The following is a 20889-nucleotide window of genomic DNA, read 5'->3' on the forward strand; positions in this document are numbered from 1 at the left end:
GTCCTGGTCCTGATGAAGCAATTGCTACCAATGGAGTACTGGTGGTTTGTATCTTTTTTTCAATAAATTTTCTTTAACTGTTTCCTTATTATAAAGGGGAAGAGAGGGTGGGGATTGGAGAAGCCAACGGGCCAGTTTTTCCTCTTTCTCCCCTCTTTCCTATTTAGATGCTTTGAGAAGGGTATATTTTATTACCCTATTAATTGTTGATATCCCATTATTTCCCATTTGCCCTACACACCACACAGCCAAGCACACACAGACATACAGAACTTTCCTCTGGTACTGGTATTCTATCAAAGCACAGCAGCAGAAAGAAAGAGAAGCCACTTACTGATAACCTGCTCATCTCTTTCCTCCTCTGGGAGATGAGCCATGCCTAGTGGGTAAGCTCAGCACTGATTATTGAACTCTTGTAATTACATTATGTGAAAGAGTGAGTGCCATAAAACCAACCAACCAAACAAAAAAACCCAAGAAAACAAACAAAACAAAAACCCCCAAGAAAACAAAAATAAAAGAAAAAACCAAAGCCAAAAGTTAACAGCACTTCTCCTCCAGAAAACCTTTTCTACTACTGAGTCTTGACCTCTCTGCCATTTGTTTCTCCAAGTTTAACCCTTTGTATCTATGCTGCTACCCTGAAAATGGTCCTGATTTTCTTCCTTTCTGTTCTCCTCTTGCTGTGCCCAGTCCTGTGTCATTGTCACTGGAGGATGCTCTACACCTCCTTCCAAAGCTTTTACTGCTTCTTAGTCAATAATGGGCAAAAGAAAATGCCAGGGAATTTGATGCTTCAGGTAACTAGATATGTTCCAAGGCTGAGTGATTAACAGTTTTTTGTAATCAGGTTGGGCTGTGACTATCTTACTCACAGATTTGTGTTCTCTGTCTTTTACAGTGTCGTGAACTTTGCTGTTTGGAAGTTGAAGTGGCAGAGAAGACGCAGCAAAAATCAAGTAAAGTTATTGCTTTGCTGTATATTTACCAATAATGCCATGCTTACTGATGAGAGGATGCCCCTTTCCTGTAATGCATTAGTGGAATAAATAGTATTTACAGTATTCAGTGGGTTTATCATCATATAAAGACATCAGGTTTTTATGGACTTTAATGACTGCATCCTCTACTCCCTTACGTATATGTAAATAAGGTATATTAGACCACTATTAAAGTTGAAATCTCAGTTCTATATAACAGTAAGAATATTTAGAGTTCCCCTCTCTATGAAAATAGCACCTGCTTTGCTGCCAGAGGGCTTCCCACTGGTCAAAGCTGTGCTCCAAACTCTACAGCTCTGATACCCTCACCCCTCTTGTAATCAAGCCGGTGCAAAATTTCTGGTTAAATCCCAGTGACATGTCTCACAACCTCTGGTTTTGGGTTTTTTTTTTTTTTGTAGAGAAAGAGCTTTCCCTTACAGTGAAGGGCTCCTTTGAGGGGACACAGGACATCACACTGGGGCCCAATGGAGTGGCCACCTCTTCCTGTCCCACCAAGTTCCACTACATCAAGTATGCAGAGCCAACCCTGGATGTCATGCTGCCCAAGAAGAGGCGGTACCACCCTGTAGGTTGGAAGTGACATTACTGAGGAACTGACCACTGAAAGGGGTAGGAGGGGGAGAGGGTAAAACCCACTGCTGGTTTTGTTCTAAAGCTTGTTGTTTTCCCAGTGGACCTGTAAATACCGTACAGAGACGGGGTCCCCAGTGGTGATGCTGAATTCCCTGCCCATGGGAAGGAAAACCACCATTGCAGAGGTGAGCATCACTTCACAGGATCACAGAAAGTTAGGGGTTAGAAGGCACCTTGAAAGCTCATCAAGTCCAACCCCCCTGCCAGAGCAGAGTCACTTACAGGAGGTCACATAAGAACACGTCCAGGCTGGTTTTGAATGTCTCCAGAAAAGGAGACTCCACAACTTTCAGCTCTTAGGAACAAAAGGTCACTCAAGTAGAAACCATTCCTGTAATATTGTCCCAGATGGCTGCTAAGAGGGTCAGAAATGTTCCTTTGTTTTTTTTTTCTCAGACCATGAATAAACAGGAGCTTCATTTCTTCAGCTGTTTTCTCCACAGAACCAGGTTATCCCTCCATTAGTCTGCATTATGTGCTATCAGTAGATACAGAGACCAATATGTCATAATATGTCATAATGTCATAAAATATGTCATAAAACTATATAGTTTATGTAATTTCATAAAAATTATGTCATTCAATGTCATAAAATATAGTGATACCTTTCAGTACTTCCCATCCTGATTACACAAAGACTCAGTGGCCACTCCTTTGTTTAGGGTACAAACAGAATGTTGCTCCTTGGACACAAGCAAAGAAAAAGACAATAAACCAGCCTTCAGTAAACCATATGCTTCAAAGGATGATATATTAAAATTTGTTGAAAATAAATAATGTATGGCTTTTAAAGAATATTGCTTTAAATAGATGTACTGTATATTTTTTAGTGAAATTATTAGGAAGATCCTTTGTATGAAAAAGATGCTTGCTAAGAAAAATCTACACATGTCTAGTTTAGTAGGAACAGCCTTGTTTAGTTATAAATTATGTTGTGAAGAAGTAGGAGGACATCAGTTTTCAGGGATATTAGAACACCCTCTCAGAAGGAAGTGCTTTTTGTCAGATAAAATGAAGGTTGCAGTAAGAGTTTAAAGACAGATGAAGTCTTTGTAGAAACAAATGCAGACTTTCAGCACCTTCACTGTAAGACCATGTCCAGAATGTGAACGATCTGCTGCCTGTTAGAGAAACGTACAAAAAAGTATTTCAGGATGCTACAGAAAGCTTGGAAATAACACAGGAAGTGGGGCCTACTCTGTGAGTCTCAGGAACTGCCTGGATCAAGGTTGTCAGTGGTTTCTGCAGCCTGGAAGCCTTTGGAATCTGTGGGTAGGGATTTTCCACTAAAGATAGGTGAATGCTTTTGGAAATACATGACAAGATCTCAGGCATTCAGCTTCTTGATTGTGAGACATTGCTGGCGTCCAAATCAAGCTCTGACCCTGAGCCAAAGAGGAGAAAAAGAATTTTTAAAATGAAAATGCAAGATTACACTACATATTCCAAGGAAGGGATTCTGCCCCTGTGCTCAGCCCTGGGGAGGCCACAGCTTGAGTCCTGTGTCCAGTTCTGGGCTCCTCAGCTCAGGAAGGAGATTGAGGTGCTGGAGCAGGTCCAGAGAAGAGCAAGGAGGCTGGGAAGGGATCCAGCACAAGTCCTGTGAGGAAGGGCTGAGGGAGCTGGGGGTGTTGAGGCTGGAGAAGAGGAGGCTCAGGGGAGACCTCATCACTCTCTCCAACTCCCTGAAAGGAGGTTGGAGCCAGGGTGGGGTTGGGCTCTTTTCCCAGGCAACTCTCAGCAAGACAAGAGGGCACAAGAGGTCTCAAGTTGTGCCAGGGGAGGTTTAGGTTGGACATTAGAAAGAATTTCTTTATGGAGAGGGTGATCAGACATTGGAATGGGCTGCCCAGGGAAGGGGTGGATTCTCCATCCCTGGAGATACTTAAAAAGAGCCTGGATGTGGCACTCAGTGCCATGGGCTGGGAACTGCAGCGGGAGTGGATCAAGGGTTGGACTTGATGATCTCTGAGGTCCCTTCCAACCCAGCCCATTTTATGATTCTGTGATTCTATTCTTGTTTTCTAGGAGAAAAGATTTGACTTGAATGTGACAGCACAAAGCTGGTAAGAGATCTTCTGTTCCTAAAGACTTGGGTTATTGATTTTGATATTGTTTTAGCCACGTGGAAATGACACAAGCAGGCATTCATTCTCAGTTTGAAAACTAGAATGTGCTTTTAATAAAATATAAGATACATTCACAGTATATTATATGAATTTAGTCTCAGAAAGATTGTGGTTCAGTTAATAAATGTTAATAAGCATGTATATGTGTTTACTTTAGCATTATTCTTTCCCTTCTAACCACAGAATATTATTTTTGATCAGTGTCAGTCTTTGACATTCACAAAAAGAACAAAGCTGACTGAAAAAACAGAATGGATAGGAATAAACATAAAAATCGGTCACAATTTAGGAACTTTTTTCCTTAACTGTCAATATTCAATAGCAATAAAGTTTTTATTTTGTTAAGTCCAGTTCTACTCTATATTGAGCAGATCTGACATCTTTAGGTATGATCAGTAATCCTGATCAGTGAACATCAAGAAGCTTCATGTTATCCATAACCATATGTAACACACAGAACTGGGCAAACTGACCCATTTGTGTGTGTGTGCCCAACAAGGAAATAAAAGGGGAAAATATATTTATTTGAAATTCAAAAAGAATTTTCAATCATTCATTTCAGAAAGGCAAGTGATCAAAAAAACAGGAAAACCAGTGTTATTCTAGAACAGGAAAAATGCTTCCCATTTATTTATTTTACTCTCCAACAACTCTAAAAGCAGTTTATTTATATACTGATTTACAAAGGAAACTGGGTTTTGTAGCTCCACTCAGTTCAGTTCCTCTTATGTGTCTTAATTTACAAATAAAGTTGTAATAATTATGCTGATTCTAACCAAATCTGATGGTGGAGAAATCTCATGAATTTCATAATTAGTTTCATTAAAATTATAGACCCAGTAGAAGAGAGAAGTTCTGCCATGGAAATAAAAAGAATACCCTTCCATTTTCCAGTGCCTGGTATCCCCAGGTAGCTCTGGCCTGAAGACACCATGCCAGGTCTCTTACCCACTGATGTCTTGCAGGTTCCAGGGAGGGAAGAGATAGGAGTGAGGGTTGTGAGTGGAAGAGCACAAATACCCAGGGGAATAAGCTGCAGCAGTGGATTTTTAAGGAATGACTTTTGGCATTTCATAACTGATGCAAATTAAATCTTCCTCTGAGGAAGCTTCACAATTTTTGAGTGATGTGAAACACAGCTGACCCATGAGACAGCTTGTGCAAGTGCAGACAGATCAGGGCAGTAGTTGGGTGGTGAAATCCTGCCCCGCTGAATTCAGTGACCCATCGCCTCCAGGGAGGATGTCACCGAGGTCATCTCTCCAGCCAGCAGGTGGAGGTGGCACCCGTGTCCTGCAGGCAGGTGGATGGATTTCCTCCCCAGCGACAGCCACCGCTAGAGGGGGGTGCGTCCCCGATGCGGTTGCTCAAAATTGGGAAGCTCCCTTCATGTTGGAAATGCCACCATCATAAAATTGGGGTTTATTTTAGGGTTAGGATTTAAAAAATGCCAGTGAAATGAGAATCAATATGCTCCCTTTTGAACATTTAGTCTGTTTTTCTAAATCTGTAATTCTTTCAGGTTTTGAGCTTTCAAATAATTTCTTTCATGTGTAAGTACTGTACACTGTTTCTTCATTAATTAGTAATAACAGGATATGATGCCACTCGTTAAGCTCACTAATTGAAATAACTTTTTTAAATTTAAAAATAGTTAGAATATTCTCTCTTGCTCCTGCCATTTTGCATCTCCCTACCAGAAGAGAAGGGTCCTGTGGATTATCTTTAATCAAAGTCCTAATATTGATATGGGTGTATTAATATGTTTTTCTCTTAGTAACTGTTCATGCCAACAAGACCTGGATATGCGATTTGGGTTCAACTTATGTTCAGAGGAGATGACTTTCCTGGGGAAAAGGAAGAAATATGTAGCAAGTGCTCTGAAAAATGTTTTTCACCTACAACAGGATCTGCAGGATTGTGAAGTACGTTTGTCTGTGGGGGTGGACCCTGAGATTTCAGTGTCTTTATGTATTGGAGATGAGTGGTCAGATATATCTGTTGGGGGGGTACCAGTTAGTGCATGTGTCTTAAGTACATTTGCTTCTGCTGCCAGGTTAGTTTTGTTATTGCAAGAATGAATAGTTACAGTAGTTTTATACTTCACAATTTTCCATCTGGAATTTATCAGATTTTAGGTGTGTTCATCCATGCCACACTATGCCATAACTGGCTTGCTTCAAAAATACTGTGTGTATATTAAATATGTTGCCCAGAAAAGATCTCTTCCCTTATTTAAATATTATTGTTTTGTGATAATGTAGGGGAAAAAATCTCTTGGTGCTTCTTATAACATCTTCCCTTTCATGCAGTTTCACAAGTCCTTGAAATAAACATAATTTATTTTAAAGTAACTTCATGATACTGAAGAATAACAACATTGATGAGAATAGCTTAACAACACTGGCTGTGAACTGAGCATATTTTACCATGGGATTGGCCTGTAGATTTTGAATCAGTAGTAGCAGATGTGTGAAATAAGAAAAAACTGACAAAGGAGTGGAAAATGTAGAGAAAATATGTTGTTGCCTCCACAGGAGGGCAGCCTCTTGTTCATCTGTGCTCCTAGTTGTGCTAGAGATGGACAAGAATCCAGGTTTGGGATAATTTTGGAACCCATGCTCACCTAAAGGGAAGCAGCAGCAACAGTCATTGCTTGGTTTCAGAACCTTTCCTTACAAGAGGGGACACTGAGTCTGAGCTCATGACCCAGGCTGGTGTGTGTTGGCCAGACCTCATGGCACTCCAGGGAACCACCTTGAACGGTGTCAGTGTGAACGTCCCATCCTCCTCTGCCCAACAGGTTCCCGTGGTGGCCATCATCACCACAGGTGGAGGACTGAAGTCAATGACAGGACTGTATGGAAGCCTCATGGGACTCAAGAAATTAAATCTCCTGGACTGTGTGACATACATCAGTGGGCTGTCTGGCACCACGTGGTAAGCCAGAGCACACCAGAGCCTTGGGCAGGCCTTTTGTGGGGGCTGCTGCTGCAGGAACCAACTGCCCACAGCAAATAAGATCAGGAGACTTTTTTAAAACAGCATAGAAAGAAGCTGCTTCTCAGTCACAGACGATTAAATATTAACTTGGTTTGATGATCATCAGACATTGGAATGGGCTGCCCAGGGAAGGGGTGGATTCTCCATCCCTGGAGATATTTCAAAAGAGCCTGGATGTGGCACTCAGTGCCATGGGCTGGGAACCACGGGGGGAGTGGATCAAGGGTTGGACTTGATGATCTCTGAGGTCCCTTCCAACCCAGCCAATTCTATGATTCTATGATTCTATGAACTGATTTTTGAATGGCAGTTCTCTGCTGTGCTTTTCAACTTCACATTTACATCAGTTAAATATAGACAGGGCAATTACACTTGGTCAAAGTCATTTCAAAGTAAGTAGTTCTGGATGTAGGACTGCCCATAGCATCACACCTCTCTCCACTGATGTCCCAGCTGTTGCTGTTCCCAGTAATTTCTGCAGCTGGCTCTGCCTCCAGACTGGTCACACAGAAAAAACTGCAGGGCAATGTACACTTACCCCTGCAATCTATCAGTTTTGGAAGGGACTGAGTTCCCCCTGGCAGTGCTATTCCCTGCTCAGAGGACCCACAACTTCCCAACATCTAGTGATCCTATGTAGGGAAAGCTGGTAAAGTGGAGGATGGTATTAAAATAAAGCATAGTGATACCATAAGATTAACATAAGTGTTATAAAACCAACAGGTGGCCTCTTGTGAACTGTAGTATGATTCTAGAAAACAAACAAGGAAAAATGTATGATAATTTTTTGCCTAATTTGTGCACAGAAATTTGTGTCTGTGTTCACAGCTGTCATTTATACCTTAAGCTGCTGCCAGTTCTGTATATATAAAAAAGAAAAGTAGAATTAAAAAAAAGCACAACACCTTATCCTTCAGGGCCATCTTTGAAACAGTCACAGAAAATCCTAAGTGTTCATTCTGCTGGATGGAGCAGCAAAACCAAAGCATGTGTGAGCAGAAGTGAATCTCTAAAATGTAAACTTCTGTCCCAAACCCAGGATATTTCAAGTCTTTTTTTTTTCCTGCTTTTCACTTTTGCTGTCTATTTCTACTTCCTTCTCCAGGACCATGGCCAACTTATACAGGGATGCCTACTGGTCACAGAGGGACCTGGACTCACACATTGGTGAAGCCCAGAAACAAGCAACCAAGTGCAAAATGGGCTGTTTCTCCATGGATCGCATGAAGTACTACAATAAGCAGCTTTGCCAGAGGAAAGAAGAGGGCTACAGGACATCGTTTATAGACCTCTGGGGGCTCATGATTGAGTACTTGCTGAATGATGGGGTATGGCATATGTTAAATTTCTTAGAGAACCACAGATTTTTCTTTCAGTGAGTGAAGAGGAAATTGGGGGCTGAGCTGCTGGAGAGCAGTGTAGGTGAAAGAGACCTGGGGGTCCTGGTAGACAAGAAGATGACCATGAGCCAGCAGTGTGCCCTTGTGGCCAAGAAGGCCAATGGCATCCTGGGGTGCATTAGAAAAGGTGTGGTTAGTAGGTCAAGAGAGGTTCTCCTCCCCCTCTATTCTGCATTGGTGAGGCCGCACCTGGAGTATTGTGTCCAGTTCTGGGCCCCTCAGTTCAAGAAGGACAGGGAAGTGCTTGAAAGAGTCCAGCGCAGAGCTACTGAGATGATTAAGGGAGTGGAACATCTCCCTTATGAGGAAAGGCTGAGGGAGCTGGGTCTCTTTAGTTTGGAGAAAAGGAGACTGAGGGGTGACCTCATCAATGTTTTCAAATATGTAAGGGGTGAGTGTCAGGGAGATGGAGTTAGGCTTTTCTCAGTGGTGACCAGTGATAGGACAAGGGGTAATGGGTGTAAATTGGAGCATAGGAGGTTCAAGTTGAATATCAGAAAAAATTTTTTTACTGTAAGGGTGACAGAGCCCTGGACCAGGCTGCCCAGGGGGGTTGTGGAGTCTCCTTCACTGGAGACATTCAAAACCCACCTGGACACGTTCCTAGGCGATGTACTCTAGGGGGCCCTGCTCTGGCAGGGGGGGTTGGACTAGATGAGCTTTCGAGGTCCCTTCCAACCCCTAGGATTCTAGGATTCTATGATTCTAGCCCATCAGTTCAGAGAACATTCCCCCAACCAGAGTGGAGTTCCCCATGTCGGCAAACACTCAAGCTCTGTTTAGTTTCTTCAGTAGTTTGCCTAGGGAGAAATGCATTCTGTATGTTAATGAATTAGGCTGTGGATGCAGCCATTTGAACTCTGGACCACAATCTCTCATCCGAAGAGAGTTCAAGATGCAAAGCAGAGTAATCTCAGCAATGTGAAAACTATGCAAAGCAAACACAGAATAACTCCAGTGCTTGGTGATTTGTGTCCACTGAGGGGTAATTTGATCTGCAAGTGCCATTACCTAGGAGGCAAATACATATTTTTATTTTGTTGGCAAGGACTTCTCAGGCAGTAGTTGGTCTACATGGTGTTAATTTTTGCAAGCAATAACAAATTTCCTTGTCTATTATTTGAAGTGTTTTCTACCCCTACAGTACAGCTGTGTATTCTCTTTTCTCTCCAGCTGGGCCACGGTTCAAAGCTGAGTGCTTTGGCACTTGGGAAGTGGGAAGGGAGGAGTGACTGAGGATTAAACAGAGGTATCCTCCAGTGGTGACAGAAATGTTGCAGCCACTCAGCCATTAATTCATTCAGCAATCAAAATTTGCATTTATTTATTTATATATCTATCTAGTATCATACATATGTAAACAGAAAATAAATCCATACAGAGAGGAATACTACACATTAAACAAAGATAGAAGATGAATACCTGCCTCTCATTTAATCTCAGCTGTCTCTGTCACAGGCTAATCAAGCATCTTGCACCCTGAGCAATGCTGATTATTGCTATGTAACAATTAACCCCTCCCTAATCTGCCAGAGCCAGCTGCTCTTAAATTTGTCAGCAGCTCATAAGATTTTTTGTTTCTTACAAAACTCTCCAAGGGGAATATGCTTTTCTAGAAAAATAGCTAGGTAGAATGCAAATAATTTGCTGGCAAATTCCAGTCTCTGTGACAGCTGCTGTGCACTAAGGAGGGAAACTTGATGACAACTTGCTCAAAGGCTTCCTTCAGTCCCAGGGAAGCAAGGGCTACTCTCTGTGTTCCTCATCCTAAGGGGCAGTTCACCCCTTCTCCTACGTGTCAGGGAAATATTTTTCAGTATGTAGAGACATCCATGCATTCCCTCTCCCAGTCTTTTTGTGAACCTGTGCACAAAATCAGGCCAGACCTTGGTCTCTCACCAGTTTGGGGGCACCCCCCATGCTCTGTGCAATGGAGCCAGCATGGCATGTCCTGCCCAGCTCCTTCACCACTGGGGCCATTGACCTCACCCCGTGTTATTTCCATCTCTTCTCACATATTTATTTCTCTTCAAAATCAGAAAGACCCCCACAGACTTTCAGACCAGCAAGAAGCACTGTGTGATGGCCAGAACCCACTCCCCATCTATGTGTCAGTCAGTGTCCGGGACAACTACAGCACCAATGATTTCAAAGGTAAGGATGATGTTTCAGGTCCTGTGGGGCTAAAACTGGCAATTGCATTCCTGGGATTTGCTCATCTCTTCTTAGCAGCACTTGGAGAAACCAACCCTGTGATGTTAGTAGCTTTTTTGAGACAACATCTCCATGCATTACAGTGTCAGTAAAAGAAGTTTTTTGAGATCAGTGTTTCACTGTCTAGACACAGGCAATCAAAATCCTGCCTGAAAGGCCATTTTTGAAATATTATCTGATCCACCTAAAATAAGAAGCATTGGAATTGTCTGAGAATTAAACATGCTTTTTCCTCCATGCCCAGTTACAATTTCAGTGTGAAGTAAGGCCACATAGATATGATAGAGGTTGGGAAGGCATCCAACCTCCTCCCAGCTGAATCTTTTGCTTTACTTGTTTTTCATATTTTTTTCCATGGGGAAAAGAAACTGGAGAAAAAGAGAGATGGAGAAGAAATTCAGAACAAATTTTCATGGTGAAAAAACAAACCACCTCATATTGTCTATGACCCTTCTGTCTTTGCTCACACTACAGTTATATCAGGCACCTGCACTTCACTTGGAGAGGACATCTGAGAAAGTTGAGGACTTGTTCTTTCTTCCTTAGTACCACCCTTAGAGAGTATAATTGGCCTCTTACAAAAAAAAATAACCTGATTTCTGAAGAGCTGAGTACCTTTCTTTGTTCAGAACAACATTATTCAAGGAAAATGAAATTGATTACTACATCGATTAGCTGCGTTGCCCAAAGAAATTCAATGAAGCTGGTGAAAGGTCTAGAGAAAAAATCTTATGAAGGGAACTCAGGGAACTGAGGTTATTTAGTCTGGAGAAAAGGAGGCTGAGGGGAGACTTTACAGCTCTCTAAAACTACCCGAAGGAAGGTTGCAGTGAGGTGGGGGTTGGTCTCTTCTCCCAAGTAACTAACAAGAGGATGAGAGGGAATGAGAGGCCTCAAGTTGTGCCAAGGGAAGCTTAGGTTGGATATTAGGAAAAATTTCTTCTCCACAAGGATTGTCAGGCACTGGAACAGTCTGCCCAGGGAAGGTGTTGGAGTCACCATCCCTGGAGGTATTTAAAAGACATAGATCTGGTGCTTAGGGACATGGCTTAGTGATTGACTTGGCAGTGTTAGGTTAACTGTTGGACTTGATGGACTGAAAGGTCTTTTCCAACTAAAATGATTCCATGATTTTACACCAGTGGAAATCCTTTCTCTTCGGTGTGGTGTATGCAAGGGCGGAGTGAAACCTGGTGCATGCTGGAGACCCCTGGACTGGTGTGTGTGCACATAGGGTGTGTAGGAGCTGGAGAATAGCTCTTGGTGTTCACCTCGTGCCACAGGCAACACCACTCTTAGACCCATATCTGATCCTGCCTCCGCACTGCCAAAGTCTGAGTTCAGCTGCCTGGCTGAACTGTCATTTAGAAGCAAGGCTTTGCCAAGGCAGCCTAGCAAGTAGCGCTCTGATCGGGTTATACCCTCATCTCCCCTCTCTCCACACCCTGCTGAGAGGCTGGGAATCCTCTAAAGTGTCTCCTTGTGTCTGTGTTGCAGAGTGGGTGGAGTTCACCCCCTACGAGGTGGGGCTGCTGAAGTACGGAGCCTTCGTTCGCACGGAGAACTTTGGCAGCGAGTTCTTCATGGGTCGCCTGTTAAAAAAGCTCCCTGAGTCCCGGATCTGCTACCTTCAAGGTCATGTATTGAGTTGTCCTGGCACAGAGGCATTTGGAGCAGTACAGTGCTGTTAACCAAAGGGTGGATTTTTCAGGTCTAACAGACTGAATGCTGCTATGATATTGCCTGCCAAGAAGTGAGGGGGGTGTAGTAGTTTGTAATAGTCGTAAAAAATCCTGCATCTTTTTTCAGCTTCTTGGCTCCATACGTACAAACTTTGTAACATTATAGATGGTATAGGTGAAGCACCTTATCTCTAACTATAGGGAGCATTTCCCACTGCTTTGGTTATTCAGATTCCTCTCTGAGTGCACTCCAATTTATGAAAATTTTGACACTGCAGGAAAGCTACAGCTGTGCTTCAGCTGTGAGGTTTAACTCCATGCAGAGAATCCCAGCTACTAAATATGTGGAATGCCCAAGATGAAAAGCAAAGGGTCTAGAACAAAAGCAAAGGGTCTCTAAACCTCTCTAGTCAGTCTCTGGCTTGCACTGATGCTTTGTATGTGAAAGTAGTAATATCCCTTCACAGAGCAGTTAAAATCACTGAAAACTGAACACAGAGCTGTGGCAGTTCTGTTTCTGTAATCTCTCACTATGGCTGTGTTGCTCCTTGGTTTCAGTAAACATGCTATGATATTCAGTAGTCCATAATCCCTAGGAATAAATTTAAAATCCTGTCTCTCAAGCTGGTCCTTTTTACCTGGCTCACTACTGGGAAATTAATTTTCTCCATACTGTGTATTGGTTTCTGTGTCCCACTGAAAGTCCATTTTTGGTAGACTAATGAGAATGTATATTTAGATTTGCAATGGTAGATTAAATGGCAGCATTGTGTTTTTTCAAAAGAGCCACCACCCTGTGTGGAGGCAGAGAGGGGAAATCCTGGATGGAGAAAAAAGCACAGTGGGGCAGGACCCCACTGCATCTGTGACCCTTTGCTTGCTGCAGTGGGAGATCTTCTCTTACAAATCAAATAGCAGAATATCCAGCTTACCCATCTGAATTACCTGAGCTCTTATTTTGCTTCTCAGTGACTATTTTTTCTCCTTGCTTCTCTCTCATTCTTCTCTCTCTTCACTGTGCAGCAGAGCCATGGAGTAGTTTAGGCATAGAACTTATGGCAGCATAACTTGAGTCGATGCTGTATAAAGAGGAACGTAAAAGCCAAAAAAATTTAGAAATACTTGAACTGAGCCTATCACAAAATTAATCTAATAGATTGAAAGAGGAGGAGAAAAAACAGTTTCTTGTTAAAATGAGCCCTTGTGTTCACCAATTCCCTTTGCAGGTATGTGGAGCAGTATATTTTCTGTGAACCTGTTGCAAATATGGGGCCTGTCCCACAGTTCAGAGGACTTCTGGAAGAGATGGACACAAGACCGAATAGAAGAAGTTGGTGAGAAATTACTAAGCCTTTCATTTGTGGTCACTTAGTCTTCTGGATGCCTTTTGGCATTGTCCTGTCAACTACGTTGAAGACAGCAACGTGGGATCCTCCTAAGAGATAGCAACTTCCCCTCCCACTTAAGACTAAGAGGAAGAGAGTAATCAGAAAAACACTGCTGTAATTACTGGGCTTACTAAACCCCTACTGATTAAAAGGCTCTGTCCTTAAAAGGAATCTTTAGAGGGCTCACACATTCCCAGTGAGTGTTTTGACAGGTCACACTCTTACTCAGTTGTACAGACCCAAGAACCAGTTGTAGAGAACAAAATTATTTCTGCCACCTGTGCAGAGAATAAACCTGAAGGTGAACTGGCTAATCAATGTTTCCTGGGGTTTTATTTTGTTACTCAGTAGAGTAATTACTGCACTGGATTCACCCTGGCACAAAGATAAATGAGGCCCAGAGGGTATTTTCTGAAGCAATACAGAAACCATGGTTTTATTGCTAAACTAGTTAGTGTAATAGTAACTATTATGACAAATATCCTGAAAACAAAGAACTACATCTGTGCAATCATGGAAACCACTAAGTCTTTCTTGCTGCACTGTCAGCAACTTGGTCTGGCAAAGCAGGTTATGATTTTGAGAAACCACACCTCGTGCCATTTCTACTTTTCACCCACATATGCTGCCATGTATTCACCCAGGAAACCACCTGTACTGCCTGAATGTGAATGCATGTCTTCATTTTTCCTGGGATGCTTTCATCCAGCTGATGAAGCATGGGCTCAAGTAGCCATGGGCAATTATCAGGTAGAAGCTGCCAGTGTTGCAGAAGATCCCATGGTGTCCTGTTGTTACCATCCTGACTGAGTGGGAGTGTGTTTTTCAGCCATGTTTTCTCCATGCCTGACTCTGCTTCATGATAGCTTCTGGAGAGTATATATAACTTTCTGTCAGGACATTCCCTGTTCCCCTGAGGTGTCCCTTTTCCAGGACTGAAGCCTGCTTCTGATGAACTGTCTTGAAACCTCAAGACCATCAGCAGAGCTTTGTCCAGCTCCTCTCCTTCAGAGTAGTTTTTGTATGCTTAGTGAACCATCGCAGAACAACCCCCGAGCTCCCCCCCACACCAGGAAGACCACAAATGAACATCAGTTAACAAACAATTCACCAATTTTTCTCCTCTAGATGAAGACCCAATGCTGCCTACAAGACCCCATGAGCTGAGGACTCGGATGTACACTCCTCCTGGCCCCCTCTCCAGTGCCCTCCGGGGAGCACTGACTGACCGCTTCTCTGTCGCCCAGCACCACAACTTCATGAAGGGCTACCAGCTGCATAACAACTACCTGGAGAATGAGCACTTCTGTACATGGAAAGGTAATGGGGTCTAATATTTCACAGGCTTCATTTTCAGGTCATTTTGGGATGAGGAATTTAGGAAAGAACACTGTCAGACTTGGCAGGGGAAAAAAAAACAGCTCTCCTGAAAGAACATTACTTTTCTTAGCAGAGAGGAGAGAATCAGACTTCAGTGTTGCCAGGTATTTAAGTAAATATAATCATCTGTTGATGTGCTTTAGCTGAGATCTTTTTTGTCCAGACTAAGAGGGTTGGCTTGTACCTAAAAGAACTGAATTTAAAGTAGCAAAGAACAGAATGAACATGGTAGAAAGATGGCAGGACTGTGTCTCTAACTTCAGATGCAAACGTAATATCCCAGAAATATGACCTATGAGTGAAAGCTGGACAGGAGTGGGGCTACTCAGTCCAAAGTAGACTGGAAGGGAGACATAAATCTGAATGTCAAAAGGGATTGGGCTAGTTCATTCTCTAAATTCATTAATGAATAAAAGGTGAAACAATGACCAAAATCAATCAAGGGAGATTTAGGTTAAGTATGAGGAATAGTTTACTACCACTAATGAGTATGATAAGTTGCTGGAATAAATTGCTTGGAATCTCAACACAGGAGATTTTTCAGAACAGGAACTTAGGTGGCATTTTGCAGTCCCTCCCGCACCTATTTGACAACTGGCTATTGTGTCAATTAAATTAAACCAAGTCTCTGGGATGATCAGTTTCACCCCACATTTCTTTTGCCACTCAAAATACCTACAGATAATTTCTTACCCCAATAAATGTTTTCCTTTCAGACACTGTGTTAGACTCACGTCCCAACCAGCTGATGGAAAATCCTGATCACTTGGGCATGATAGATGCTGGATTTTTCATCAATACCAGCAGCCCACCACTTCTAAGGCCCCAGAGGGAAGTGGATGTTATCATATATTTAAGTTATACTACTGGATCACATACATCGGTGAGGAGCATCTTGTTACCATGTCTTGTCTCTCCTCTTGCTTGTGAAAATATCTAACCTGGAGCAGCTGTTTAGTTTTTAACTACTTCAGTTTTTAATGTTTTTCACTGGGTGATCAATATTGTTACTGTTTCTTCCTGCTACTCCTGCAATCTCTCTTGCTGGTTTCTGAGCATGTTGAGTTTTTCAAGAGGACATCAACAGAGTCTCTGCCAGAATAATGGAAAGTGCCTCTTCTGCTTTATGCAAAATCAAGCAGGTTTCTTGACCCTGTGCAGGAATAAGCATGAAGGTGAGGGAGCAGTATCTCCTGACTGAAATGAGAATGCAAAAGGGGTTGAGTGACAGACTAGATGACCTTTAAAGGTCCCTTCAAACCCAGCTCATTCTATGATTAAGTGAATAGTCAGGGGTAGATCACTTCCAGGCTGACTAATAAGGTGCTTCTAGGTAAATTCATCAATGAGCATCTTCCTGCAGAAACTCAATTTCATGGAAATAAAGTTAATTAGCCTTACAGAAAAGCAGTTTTTGTTTGCCTCTTCATATCTCAGAGACTGAGGTTAAGTAGAAATTCACTATGAAGCATCTTGGCCTGCTTAAGTGTTATTTTTGTGAATGAGAACAGCTGTGGTACTGTTAATAGAGATGTACATGTAATGAAGTTTCATTTCAGCCTCATACATTGTCTGTATGACATTTTTTTTTATGAATTATGAATTTTTTAATGATTAATTTTATGAAGAAAGGCTGCAGCAGTTCTAAGTACTTCAGTAGAAAAAAATTCCTAATTGATAGTGTCTACTATTAGATGGTGCAAAGTTACATAGTAAGACATGATACTACACTTAACATTTCAGGGAAAAAAATTATAGTGCTGCAGACTTTCTCAGTAAGGTGTCAGTCTCAATTAACACTGGGCCATAATGAGTGCACAGGCAAAGACATAATTGCCCAATTAAACTTAAATTTTTTATCTCCTGGCTTCCAAGCAAGTAATGAGACACCTCAAGCATTTTCATGCCATGGCTTTCTTTTCTAAGTAATTCTATACAATGTATTTAATACAGGTTATTTCGTTTACTAAAGCTACATGCTTTAAAGTATGACATACTTGAGTTATCCTAAACTTCTGCAAATTGCTTCCATTTTTTAAAAAGCAGGGTCCTTCAGGAATTCTTTAACCCTGAAATGGTGTTTATAGCTTGTGATTAATATTCTGGCTATTGTGCATGCTAATTATCTCTAGAGCAATCCTTGATAAGAAGGAACCCACCCTACAGAGCTGAGTCACTAAACCTAAATATTAGATGACATTTTGGGTGCTTTAAGATAATGAATTCCAATGCTGACCATTCCTGTGATACTCCAGTCTCTAGATAAGGCATGCAAATACTACTCAGAGCAGAAAATCCCATTCCCCAAAATTTCTTTGACTGATGAGGATAAGAAAAACCTGAAGGAATGCTACATCTTCCAAGATTCAGATTTGCCAGGATGTCCAATTGTGATTTTTCTTCCTCTTGTGAATGACACCTTCCGAGAGTACAAAGCACCAGGTAAGTTACAAGTAGTGTCAAAGCCTTTACCAAAAGGCATCACAAATTGCTTCCCTGACTCAGATGGAGCCTTTTTCTCAGCTGCTGGTTGTCTTTCCTGGATGGGTTTGTGGGGAGCATTTTAGCTACTTAAACCTGGTTTTTCCCATCTCTGACAAAACCAGTTTGTTCATTCATGTCATCTTTGTGACCTTAAGAGAACAGACACTGCCTTTGTCTTGTGGATGGTGTTTACCTTCATTTTTCTCCCATTTGTAACATTAGATGTTGCTAGCTAATTGCATTTTTCTTTTTTTCTGGGAAGAATATTGCTCACACAGCTTATTTTTTCCTACATCCATTGTCTGTTGTCCAGGGATTTAATTCTACACTTTACAAGGCACAGCATCCTGTATGAGTTGTGGGAGAGCAAGAACCTGGCTTTCAGGCTGAACTCCTGCAGTGTCAAAGTCTCCTTTTGGTACAACATCAGCCCAGGGGTCATTTTGCTCCCAGTGCTGTACTCAGGGCCTGTCACTCTTTTTCTGCCAGGCCACTTCCTTTGTATTCCTCTCCTTTACTGCCAGTCACTAGGATGTATTTTCTTTGCTCCTCAGTAGCAGGCAGGTAAAGCCTAAATTCTGTTTCTGTGGAATTTGGGAGACACAAAAACTGGAGATGGTAGAGATGGATCCTGGTGCCAGGCTCCCTGAGGCTGCACTTGGGATTGCTGGAATGTGAAGTTTCTGTATGTTTCTGCTACTCCTTTCTCACTTAAATTCTGTTCTCTTACTAACAGCTCCCCTATTCACTATTTACAACTCCCTGAAAGGAGGTTGGAGCCAGGGGGGGGTTGGGCTCTTTTCCCAGGCAACTCTCAGCAAGACAAGAGGGCACAAGAGGTCTCAAGTTGTGCCAGGGGAGGTTTAGGTTGGACATTAGAAAGAATTTCTTTATGGAGAGGGTGATCAGACACTGGAATGGGCTGCCCAGGGAAGGGGTGGATTCTCCATCCCTGGAGATATTTCAAAAGAGCCTGGATGTGGCACTCAGTGCCATGGGCTGGGAACTGCAGCGGGAGTGGATCAAGGGTTGGACTTGATGATCTCTGAGGTCCCTTCCAACCCAGCCCATTCTATGATTCTATGATTCTATTCTGGGTCCCCGCTGCTCAGGACAAGACCTGCAGTCTTGGAGTGCCCTTTCAGGCCAATATCCTTGACTGATCCATGGCTTTAATGAGACAGATGCTTATAAGTAAGCTGTAGATGAGCACTGCAATGTTATCCCTCACTTCTCCCTTCTGTCCTCAACACCTCAGGCACACAACATTCCCTTTGACTAGGAGCAGGGTCACACAATCTGCATTATTTGTCCCTTAAAATCCCGTGAATTTTCCTCCGGAGAAAAGTGCCCCTCTCTGGGCTGCTGTGTACACAGCTCATCACCAGCTGAGACAACCACCATGTTGCACTTCTCTTCCTCTCCAGGTGTCAAACGCTGTTGCTCAGAGATGGAGGGAGGACAACTGGACCTGACCAGTCACTGTTCCCCATACTGCATGTTTGCTGTCAGGTACACTGACGAGAACTACCGCCGGCTGCTGAACCTCAGTGAATACAACATCCTCAACAACTCAGAGATGATTATGCAGGCCTTGCAGACAGCAATGCAAAGGAGAAGGCAAAAAATGTGTTGATCACCCTGTCCAACTGTCTTGATCTTCTCAAAGGAGTTTTTCATGCTCTGGGACCACAGAGGGGACATAGCTTTTCGAACACTGGCTGCTCTGCACTCCAGAAAGAAACTACCACAGGTGGCTTAGTGGTTTGTTGGGGTTTTTTTCCATTCCCAAGAAGTGGCCTCTATAGGCAAAGACATTGCCTGGGGAATTTTTATATATGATTAGTTCCCTAAGTTAAGGTTGTCTGTAGAACAACACTCTTTATTTAAAATCCTTGTTAGATATTTAAAATAATGTGATTATAAGCCTAACTGATTATAATGTATGGCATATAGGAAAACCATTTTTTACCATCACACTACTACAGTGGTACAACCCAGACTTACAAGCCATAAGAAGGGGGTGTACACAGCTCCCCACTATTCTTCTGTGTGGAACACCAAGTGCATCCAACCCTAGAAAATGGACAAAAACCTAAGACTCATCTGAAAGCTGGCATGGGATCCCTGGGTCAAATCTGTTTGGCAGGTGTCCTGAATTACAGCCAAAGAAGTTGGAAATGCAAAAGGGACAAGTGTGTGCACAGGGCCAGCCCTGTGATTTGTGTCCACCTTCTGGGATCTTGGGCTGTGAATGAATCACATGTAGATGGGAAAGAACAACTTAGGAGGAAGTGGCATAAGATTTTTCCTGTAAACATTTTTTTTCCAGTGAAAGGTGTCATTTGAGCACATCAGAATTTCCTGTGGATTTATGTTAGTTTGGATGGTTTTGTGTTAAGACAGTATATAAAAAAGCCAAAATTTTCTTTTGAAGCTTTTGAAATAAAACACCCTGGGATTGTATGAGCTACATCTCATATTAAACATTCTTTCCTAAATTGAAAAGAAAGAAGTGCTTGAAATGAAAAAAATTTTACTTCCACTAGAAATTCACAACCTTGCTTTACTTAATGCAATTTGTTTAAATACTTAAGGACATATGCTCATCAACAAAAATGATTTTGTGTTTAGTTCTGCCTATTCAGTCTGCACAGAAGCAGGAGTTAGTAGCCTGTAACAGCAAGGCCACCTTAGAACAATCTGAACAGACTCTCCATGGGACCTAGCCCAAAACCATCAATAACATTTGTTGTGGGTTTTCATTTTTAATTTCTCTTCATTTTCCATTTTGTGTCTTTTTTGAACTGTTGAAGGCGATGAGGATGAGCTCTAAAAATAATAAATCCATAACAACTTTTTGCATTCCAGGAGCAAGTCAAATTGAAAATACATTTTTCTATTAATAAAGTTTGAGTCCTAATGCAAATTGGGAAAATTTTGAACAAAAAATCCTACTCAGTGAAAAAAAAAAATCGATCATCTAGATGTCAAAATCAAGGGCTAAAATAAACCAGGTAAAATGCTTGGGTAAGTTCAAACATTTCATGTTAATATTTTACAAAATGTCTTTGTTTTGAAACATTGCTTCTTTTTGATAGACTGCCTACCTCTTCAGCCCAGGAAACCCAACCTGAAAATAACAGGTTTCATTTACAGTCAAATAACATGTTTGACTTAGTGCAAAATGACACTCTGAGGATTTTCATTTTGGCAAGAAATGATGACAAATTTTGACATAGGGGGTTTTTTTTGATGAAAAATAATTTTGACAAAGTGGTTCACAACGACTTCTGACAACACCTTTGTCATTTATGATGTCAAACCAAACCTTACTTTTTTAATGCAACTGTAGCATAATGTTGCAAGCCTAAAGATCAGGGCATAAATATTACCATTTAAAATTCTTTAGGTTTTGAATGAATACATATTCTGCTGGGTTATTTTTTGTTTGTTTGTTTGTTTGTTTATTCTTTTGTTCTTTGGTAGCTTCAGTAGTCATAGTCTGAAATATGGTGCTATGTGCTCTCCATATAACCCTGGGAGTTGCCTCCCTCCTTCAAACCCTGGCG

General features: G+C 42.0%; 1 protein-coding gene across 1 annotated transcript in view; it reads left to right on the top strand.

The window, feature by feature from the left end:
* LOC139796523 (cytosolic phospholipase A2 epsilon-like) overlaps positions 1 to 19787 on the top strand; it is a 39157-nt gene extending 19370 nt beyond the window's left edge. The window contains exons 6-20 of the mRNA XM_071744678.1: positions 2 to 44; positions 902 to 959; positions 1403 to 1569; positions 1676 to 1762; positions 3666 to 3703; positions 5544 to 5691; positions 6570 to 6706; positions 7875 to 8097; positions 10209 to 10323; positions 11881 to 12018; positions 13292 to 13399; positions 14582 to 14773; positions 15550 to 15716; positions 17089 to 17275; positions 18745 to 19787. Coding sequence (XP_071600779.1) covers positions 2 to 44; positions 902 to 959; positions 1403 to 1569; positions 1676 to 1762; positions 3666 to 3703; positions 5544 to 5691; positions 6570 to 6706; positions 7875 to 8097; positions 10209 to 10323; positions 11881 to 12018; positions 13292 to 13399; positions 14582 to 14773; positions 15550 to 15716; positions 17089 to 17275; positions 18745 to 18953 — 2017 coding nt within the window. The 3' untranslated portion in view covers positions 18954 to 19787. The remainder of the gene's footprint in view (position 1; positions 45 to 901; positions 960 to 1402; positions 1570 to 1675; positions 1763 to 3665; positions 3704 to 5543; positions 5692 to 6569; positions 6707 to 7874; positions 8098 to 10208; positions 10324 to 11880; positions 12019 to 13291; positions 13400 to 14581; positions 14774 to 15549; positions 15717 to 17088; positions 17276 to 18744) is intronic.
* The last annotated feature ends 1102 nt before the right edge of the window (positions 19788 to 20889 follow it).

This window comes from Heliangelus exortis, chromosome 5, assembly GCF_036169615.1.
Source record: "Heliangelus exortis chromosome 5, bHelExo1.hap1, whole genome shotgun sequence".
NCBI lineage: Eukaryota > Metazoa > Chordata > Aves > Apodiformes > Trochilidae > Heliangelus > Heliangelus exortis.